The sequence below is a fragment of the Diadema antillarum genome, unplaced genomic scaffold, assembly GCF_040938485.1.
Source record: "Diadema antillarum isolate AM-2024a unplaced genomic scaffold, OU_Dant_1.0 seq00002330_RagTag, whole genome shotgun sequence".
NCBI lineage: Eukaryota > Metazoa > Echinodermata > Echinoidea > Diadematoida > Diadematidae > Diadema > Diadema antillarum.
Window position 1 is genome coordinate 46,693 of NW_027272948.1, and position 9,313 is coordinate 56,005.

General features: G+C 38.8%; 1 protein-coding gene across 1 annotated transcript; it reads left to right on the forward strand.

Moving 5' to 3' along the window:
- The first annotated feature begins 2,032 nt into the window (after nt 1-2,032).
- LOC139714584 (N-acetylglucosaminyl-phosphatidylinositol de-N-acetylase-like) lies at nt 2,033-8,180 on the forward strand. The gene is made up of 7 exons (XM_071626275.1): nt 2,033-2,369; nt 4,040-4,139; nt 4,533-4,623; nt 5,368-5,435; nt 6,473-6,504; nt 6,936-7,078; nt 8,058-8,180. Exons 1-7 carry the CDS (start codon nt 2,033-2,035, stop codon nt 8,178-8,180), a joined length of 894 nt encoding a protein of 297 aa, XP_071482376.1.
- Nucleotides 8,181-9,313: the final 1,133 nt, after the last annotated feature.

Here is a 9,313-nt window from a genome sequence, read left to right on the forward strand (position 1 = left end):
GATACCATACTCATTGTGATGACATGCACCTATAAAGTACATTGTATTTCCACAATATGAAATGAATTATTATTATGGCATGACTGCAATACCATGAGCTTTTACACATGTGGTGAATAGTGACAGCACACAGATCTAAAGCCATGCATGTCAAAAATAGTATGTGTATAGACAAGAAAATAGTATTTTCAAAGAGAAAAGGATTACTGCTGCCTATATATTACATGTATTCTTTTATTGAATAATGCTTTGGTGGTGGGAAAAGTAAAGCAATTTTTATGTCACGATAAGTACTGCCATTATACCGTATGTCCCCCGAAAAGAATTACAACGGGAGCTCCGCAATGATATCTTTAAAAATAGCGAATCAATCTAAATACAAATTCAGGGTATGAAACTATAACTCATTGCCCACATCTTACAGAAAACCCCATTCGATTTGCTTCAGTGGTCAAAGAGAAATGAGGAAATTTGTAGAGGATGTCAGGAATCTCTTCCCTCCAAGTTTTGTCTATTGCATTCACACACAAGAGCATCGAAGTGCTAAACTTGGAAGAATGAGACTCATGACATGCTGTACAACAATCCATATTTCTCTGTGACCGCTTAACCAAATTGAATGGGGTTTTCTGCAAAATAGAGCTAAGATGTTATATTTTAAGACCTTGAAGTAGCATTTAGACAGTTTATAATAATCATATTGGGTGTTACCAATGCGAAAATCTAAGTGTAATTTTGGGGGACATACTGTCGTATGTGTTGAATGCTGCAATATGATATCAAAATATGTATTAAATTTCAGATGCTACTGCCTGCTATCAGAATTCCCTTTGTGCTGAGAATGTGAGTTTTTATTTGTCGTACTTTGGTGTCTCTATGTGTGTTTATGTATGTGTGTGTCAATTTATGATAGTCAATATGATATGTTTATATATGTATATATAGATAAAGTAATTATGATCTTAGTTTCTTTGAGTTTATATATATGTATATATATATATATATATATATATATATATATTAATGTAATATAAACACATAATTAAATGATATATAAAACTATGGATCCAGCTTTAGGGATCGACATTGTGTAGATGAGCAATGTCAGCAGTGAAGCATGCGATTGAATAGGATATGATACTAGTTAAGAGACGTCATCAAAGGAGACAAAAATTGTCTCCCTAATGTTGTGTCTCTCCTTGATAAAGTTATTATGGTCATAGTATCTGTAAATCTGGATCAATAGTTGTATACAATATAGGCCTGCTCACATTCATATTTTGATTTATAATTGCAGAAGCATGAATTTTTAAGGGTGCACATCATGTGTGTATTTACTGTTAATTTCAGCAGGTATCATACCAGAGGTGTATCAGTTTTCGACAGAAAACAATAAACTAACGAAGTATGACAAGCTCGAGAAACCTTACTGTATTGACTTTTCCAAGGGAATCTCCTTTGAAACTCTACGAGAGCAAAGGGGATGGGGCGTTTCCCCTTGACACCCTTCACACTCTTCACAAAGGCTACTAAACTCAGAAGAAAAAAAGAAAATAAAATTAATTATTGCCCCTGATCACAACAATTTGTTGCAGAGAATTTCATTTCAAGTGAAACCAGAACGTACTTCGTTGTTTGTTTGTTGTTTGTTTGTTTGTTTGTTTGTCATACTTTCCATTTTTTTTTTTTAATGACATGCTGATGTTTATAGCGCCCTTTTGGCTTTCCATAGAATCTTCACCAAAACACACACAGGAATACAGTACACACACACAGCCGCCTAGCTAGCCGAGCAAAGCAACAGCCCGAGACGCAGCACCGACGATCCCTGATCCCATCCCCGAGTATGCCCGTGGCCGTCCGTACCGCGGCTGCCGCGGCGGGCCCCTGCTTGCGCCCGCGCGCCTCTGCCTCAACTAAACTCGAGTCAAAGTCAAAGCCGGGAGTCGAGTCGGGCGTGTCTGTGATTTTAGCTTGGACCAGTCCTTTGTAGTGGGTTGCAAAATAAACCCTTGCAAATTAGTAGATCGGCATGGGGAATGCGTCTGGAAGTACCGTTGATTCCTCTGAGTCAAGTCTACAAAGCGACTCTGGAGCATTCGACGAAATAAATGCGTATTCTCTCCTGGCTTTGTATGTTTTCCTGGCGCTTGTTGTGTATCTGATTGCCGTCTATCGACGCGAGTCCCACCGGCGAGATGAGGTCGAGCGGGCGATTCGACGCGCTAGAGCAGGGAGAGACCGAAAGTGCAGGACAATCCTGTTCGTCATTGCCCATCCCGACGATGAGTGTATGTTTTTCGCTCCATCCATCCTGACGCTGAACTCGAACCCGGACACGGTTGTTCACATCTTGTGTCTTTCAAATGGTATTTCCAACTGTAACAGCCTGTCTTTTTCAACCATTCAGATAACATGGAAGATAGGAAGAACATATAAATTAGATTGTGAATTGTGGGATAAACTAACCAGTAAATTCATCTATCTATGCTTGCTTACTCTTAGTTATGGCTTGACCGACAAGTATATCTAATTCCGCAAAAAACTTCTCATTTGTAGTAATGACATTTGCTGGGTCAGTTTTTCGCGAAAAACTGACCCAGCAAGTGTCATTACTATAAATGAGAAGTTTTTCGCGGAATTAGACATACTTGTCGGTCAAAGTTATGGCGTGTTTAACATATAGGCCTAGTCTTTATAGAGTCTACATGGCCTTTGCATACATGAAGAATGTATACAGCTATGCTCGTATGCTGAAATCACTGCTGACGAATCGTTTGCGGCTATTTTATGTTGCAAAGTAACTAAAACAGCCCTGCGATTATCATCAGGCATGAATTAAGCTAAATATAGACCGAACTTCAAAAGATCGGTCTATATTTCTCGTTGGGAATGTGTTCCTCGGAGACTGCTTTACAGAACCGGAGGAGAACCATAAACAAGTTAAAAAGTGTTGTGATATAACTCCTCAGGACAGATGGATTTTTCTTTCTAACATATAGCCTGCATATAGTGGAAGAAGAAGAAGTTCATATAACAATAGATAATTGTTCTCTTCTTTATATTCCTCTTTGTGTGTGTGTGTGTGTGTGTGTGTGTGTGTGTGTGTGGTCCTCCAAACAAGCTACTGGTAGTCTACTACTTGTTTGACATGAATTTCCCATCTCTTTTCTGCCTGCCTTTGTTTTGTTTTGTTTTGTTTTCTGTTTGGTGAAAAGTGTTTTCCCAAGCTCTATTGGTCTGGTTCTTGTCTTGTCAGCAGACAGGGCTGCCAACCTTGATTGTAAAGTTTTGATTTAGACATGGCAAGGGAGCAGAGAGACCAAGCCATATATTAGGATCAAAGAAAGGGGGTGGGCGGGGATGATTCCTTGTGTGGAAAGGGGGGGGGGGTCCCCCTTTTGTGTGAACTCCAACAGGTGGGAACTCCGTCAGTACTACATGGTATCATAAATGGTGTAATCTGGTGCATGATTTCAACACAAACATAGGAGCTGTATGTTGCACCTTCAAGAAACTCTTGAAACTTCGACAGCAATTCTGCAGGACCTCTGGCTTTCAAAACTCCTTCTTCCCAAGTGTCATACGCTTCTGGAACCAGCTCCCCACCAGTGTGACAGCTGCTTCTTCCCTCGAACAGTTTAGGAGGCAGCTGGTCGGGGTGACACTGCGTCAAATCTAGTTGGAAGAGGAGCTAATTTTACTTGCACAAAGAGCACTTTTTACTTTTTATAGTGTATATTACATTAATTGCAACAAAACAGCATCAAACAATGCAGTGTGGCACACTAGTTTCAGCACTGCACAAAGTACGAAAATACTCTTCCCAGAGGTCAGTACTTCACCCGGAAGAAGAAGAAGAAGAAGAACTTTCGGCTTTGGCAGATCAAATGATTAGAATATCAGGGACTTCGGAGGCGGTTTGTCAAGCATAGAGAAGTAATTTTTTTATGTGTGTGTGAATGAAGCATGTAGCAAAATATAAATGTTACAGTCAAAACAATATGTCGAATATTGTGACTGTTTCTTTTCTTCTCAGGAGACTATGATGGGAAAGGCTGTGAGAGGGAGAAAGAACTGGAGGGGAGCTGTGCAATATTGGGTATTTCAGCATGCAATGTCACTATTCTCAACAAAAGGTGAGGAAAAATTTAATGTCTCTGATGTATTTGTATAATGTCAGCATGTCACCCACACAAAATGACTTTTTTTTCGTTAATTTTTTTAACAAAAGACATTGTGGGTTTGTGCTCTGTATGTACAAGTACAGTATAAATCACTTGTAAGAGGTAGATGACAGAACTATATTCATTAATTCATTCGATAATCAACTCTTGCCCTTCTTACAGCTAGAAAGAAGCCCTCAGTGACCATAACACTTTTCTTCACTGTTTAATAGGAGAGGTTATTAACCCGTTGAAAACAAGTCCCGAGTATACTCGGAAAAGCGTCTATGGGAAATGCATGTTGTAGCAGAATCAAACCGTCCTCAATGGGTTAAGATTGTTTCCTTCATACTTCATTTTCTGTAGTGAACTTCAAGATGATCCCAATGTCCTGTGGGATGAAGACATTGTGGGAAAACATGTACTGCACCAGGTAGTCAAATGTGATGCCCAGATGGTAAGTCACCAAATATTCTTAGAATTTACAAGTGATGAATGAAGGGAACAGCTAACCTGCACAAGGTTCGACCTCTCAACTGTGCCAAAATTCGACTGCGTGCAAAAGCAATCGTTTCTACACGTAGCTGGCAGTCAAATTTTGGACGGCTTTATGGTCGAATTATGGGCAGCTTGCTTTATTGTACTATTTTAGGGTGAAGGCATTTATTTACCACATCAAAATACCAAATTTTGAAGTTTCTTATAATTTCTGTATGATAAAATAATCTTATTAGCCCCATAATGACATGTAATGACATAATGACAATGTTTAGGGAATTGTGATTTTCATTGTTATGTTGGCTCTATTATCTCATATCAGAGGCAGAAAGCTGGACACAGAGCAGAGTACAGGAGGTCTTTCAGCACACTAAAGTGCACTCCTGGTATAACGAACATGGTTATAACGAAATTCCGGTTACAACGAGGTAAAAATTCAGGCCGCAACATTATCCACTACATGTATTTCTATTGTTTATTTGTTCGGTTGATACAAAATTTCGATATAACGAAAGGAAATTGCCAGTCCCGAGGACTTTGTTATAATAGGAGTCCACTGTACTCATACTGCTACAAATGAGCATGATTTTGTGCTCTTTCTACAGTGTATATTTTCCATGTTCACGGTCTAGTATGTGGCTAATTAGGATTTGCTGCACTACTGTTTTCATGTATTGTAATTTTCTGAATTATTCCTTCACAGATCATTACATTTGATGAAGACGGCATATCAAGCCATCCAAATCACATAGCTGCATATAGAGGTGTCAGGTAAGAACCTTTTGCCATGTAATCAACTGATGCAGGTTGAGTTACCCCCCTCCCCCCTGTATATATTTTTTTGCAGATATGATCCATGATTGTGTACTGTTCAGGGTGCTACATAACTTTATTTTACCACTTGCCCAGTCGGGCAAGCAGATTTTTAAATTTGCTGCAAAACACTTGCCCAAGTATTAATTTCACATGCCCGAAAAAAAAGTCCGAAATATAAGGAAATGATATAGAAAATTGTGTGTAAGTCAAGGGCTTCATAAAACACAATCACATGAATAAATAGCACACACTGATTTGCACGCTTAAACACAATGTAGTGACAAACTCAGTCCAATCAAGCGTTGCTGTTGCATTGCATTGAGGCTTCTTTTTGTAAGTGTTGGAACTTTTCTGAAATGAGATAAAGTACGTTGCATCACTAAACAGCCATTATCTTTGGGCTTCTGTATGGTTGACTTTGTGGGTTTGTTGGAGGGAATAAGTGGAAAAAAGGTGGCTTCAAAACTTTTTGCTTGCCCAATTTGGGCAAGCATTTGTTCTCATTGTTCAAAAAACACTTGCCCAAATTTGATTTTCACTTGCCCCGGGCAATAGGGCAAGTGCTTATGTAGCACCCTGCTGTTCTCCCAGAATGACTACAGCAATAACTGCATTATGCTGATTATGGTGCCATATTTGTGTTTCTGTATTATGTGATGCTTTTTATTTGGCAGCAAGATGAGATGACATCTAACAACAGGGTAATGCAAATGGTGGGATAGTGTACTTGAAGCAAACTAGACACATTCCTATTGCCACAAGATTTGATTAAAAACATCTTTCCTTTTTTGAGTAAGTTCATGGGATACACATCACATGTAATTAAGCACAAAAGTTCACATACCTATTTATTGTAAGAAATATGTTGTGGTTAGTTTTTGTTTTAATTGTTGGTAAGTTTGATGCAGATGATGTTCATGCAATGATGTGTGAATGCCATGTGGTAACTTCTACGCTTTGCATGACTTGATGTATTCATTTTTCCCTTTCAGGAAACTAGTTGTGGAGCGGAAGCTTCCTTCAGGTAAGACAATTTCAGTTGGTGTATGATGAAAACATTGAGGTACATGTGAGTTATGTTGAGAATTCTTCATTTGAGATAAGTCAAAAGGTTTAAGAATTTACAGAAAGGTAAAACTGGATGATGATTAGTATTCATGCAGTGACATTTTGTTTCCTTTGCTTTACTCGATTTTGCTTGAATGTGCTTGAGTGGTTTCTGATTTTAACAAACCCTGTTCAAGAAACACATCGTAGTAGTGGCTGTGATGAAGGCAAGGCCAATGGCAGAGTTTCATACAGTTTTCAGTGAAGTAGAGGATGAAATTTTGTCCAACTTAGTGGTCCATGATAGGGTAATGTTAGTGACTGTGATTTAATTGTCTATGACTTGTGCATGGCAGTGAATGTGTTTTGTGTGAACCAGTGTTTGTGCTATGCTTTGATTCCATCCAGGTGTACGTGCCTTTAGTCTTGAGAGTATTCACATCCTAAGGCGTTTTGTATCCTTCCTGGAAATCCCGGTCAGCTTTGTCCTGAGCGCCATCAGGGGGAGCAAGGTCCTCGTCTTATCACCCAATGGAGTTCTGAGGGCTCAGGTATTGATTATCACACCAACAAAGGTTTTCCCTTACACTCATTACTCTCTTCCCTGTCCCCACAAGCTAGATAAATGGATAAAGCCAGGATCTTGTCTAATTTGCAAGAATTTTTCTTCCGACTGATCCCCCCCCCCCCCCCCCCCCCATCCCAATGTAAGGAGCACAGTTTATTTAGTTAAAATTGAACAAAGACCATATTGGTATCTGTCAAACTATCAAATTTTTTTTTTTTTTTTTTAAGTTTCTGGTGCTTCTGTAGTGCCACTATGACATATGCTAACTACTTACTGTAGATCAGAAATGTTTGCATGCATTTTAATTTTGTGAATTTTGTGAAAGCCAAGATTAGCAAATTTGAAATGCACATGAAAGTTCTTGTCTACACTATATGCATTGAATGCCAGTGGCAATTCACAAAAATGTCATGCCGTGAAAATATTTTGCTTTACAGTACTACTTTTGGGAGTATGATTTTTGTCAATTTTTTATTTTTTTCCCCACTTAGGAGCTTTGTAGACATTTTCCATGTAGAATTTAGCATACATTTGAAGGCGTTTCTGCTGGCCCTTTATTGTTGGTTGAGTAGGACTAGGTTTAGTCAGTGTGAAGAGAGAGAGAATAATCAACTGTGTGGGGAGAAACATCTAGAGATGAAGGAAGGTGTAATTCATTGTGTGAACAAAGCAAGATTTAAACCACTGAGTCATTGCTGATGAGAATGACCAACACCAACATGGTTTCTGTGTGTGATTGCTCTCTTATATCATTCATTCTATGTCATATTTAAGATAAGATTTGTAAGGTATATGCTGTAATTTGGTCTTAATCCAGTTGACACATATTAAAGGAATAGCTTTTGACTTCCAGTGGAAGTATGACAATATTTTCATGTCATCTGCATTCAAATGATTGTAGTTGGTTTGTAAAGTTCCCACTTCTATCACATTTGAGATTTTCTGTTTGTTCTTCTCTGTAGAGAGCCATGAAGGCCCACACCAGCCAGTTTGTTTGGTTCCGCAGACTCAATATCATCTTTTCCCGGTACCTGGTCATCAACAGCATCAGTAGCATCACGGTCAATAGCCCAGAGGTTAGGTGAACCTGGGACAACTCAATGAAAAGTATTCCCCCCTACTGTGCAGATTGTAAGTCAGAAGTATTTGCAGAAATAGTGGTGACATTACTGTGATGATTTTAGTGGGTTTTTCTTCCATTACCCAGGGCTCCACACTAACTTTTATTTTTGGTGGCCCAAAGGGAAACATCAGACCTTTTTTGGTGGCCCGCTCAGGCCACCAAATTCTTCATTTCTGAAATTTTGGTGGCCCGACTTGCGTTTTTGGTGACCCGGGCCACCGGGCCACCGTTAGTGTCGAGCCAGGGATTACCTATGAGGTGCATATATCCTGCTTTTTAACTTACCTGTGCTATTTGCCAATTGGCACATCCATTAGAATGCATTCATTGCTTGTTACCACAAATATCTGGAAAGAGATGATCATTGAAAGTAGATTACCTAATCACTCCCCCTAGTCATCATGACCTTCCCCTGAGACTACAGCAGTGTTACACCTCAATGGGTTGTCTGACTCACTGTACACTTAGTTTAAGTGTAAAAGAGTGCTATTGAAAAAACTTGCCAAGTTACAGCTATTAAGTACCTTCACACATTAAAAACAAAAGTAATGGCAGGGTTTTTAAAGGTGCAGATATTGTAATGCCTTATTGGCATGTTCTTATTACCCATGTTGACATGGTTTGGTGACACCACAGTTGGTTGGGAATATGGAAGTGATGGTCTTTAATTTCCTGGATCTTTTTTAAAATGATTTCTTCCTTTTTTGATTGTTGATTATGTGTATGCTGTATGTAATTCAGAAAACTGGCCACAGTATCATAACTAGGGCAAAGTGTGGTACTCTGATTCTTTTGTGGTTCAGTATGATGAACCAACCAATTCAGAAATACTGGTAAATGACATATTGTGTAAGTTAACTTCTCCATCTAGCACAATAAGAAAATCAACATTCATGTAGCTAGGCCAGTATATGTAAGGCACTTCACAAAATAATTTTTTTTTTTTTTTTTCGAGGGGGGGGGGTGTAATAACTTCAAAAGTTTAAATGCATGCTATTTACAGTACAAATGTGTCCTGCACAAATTCCTTCATTTCATTCATCTAATCATTTCAGATTGATATAACCAAGGGTTGTAGGATTTAAGAACATTTGT

Coding starts and splice junctions, on each gene's coding strand:
- LOC139714584 (XM_071626275.1), top strand. CDS start 2,033: ATGGGGAATGCGTCTGGAAGTACCGTTGATTCCTCTGAGTCAAGTCTA. Junction 6,505..6,935: donor GGAGCGGAAGCTTCCTTCAG/GTAAGACAATTT, acceptor GATTCCATCCAG/GTGTACGTGCCTTTAGTCTT. Junction 7,079..8,057: donor ATGGAGTTCTGAGGGCTCAG/GTATTGATTATC, acceptor TCTTCTCTGTAG/AGAGCCATGAAGGCCCACAC.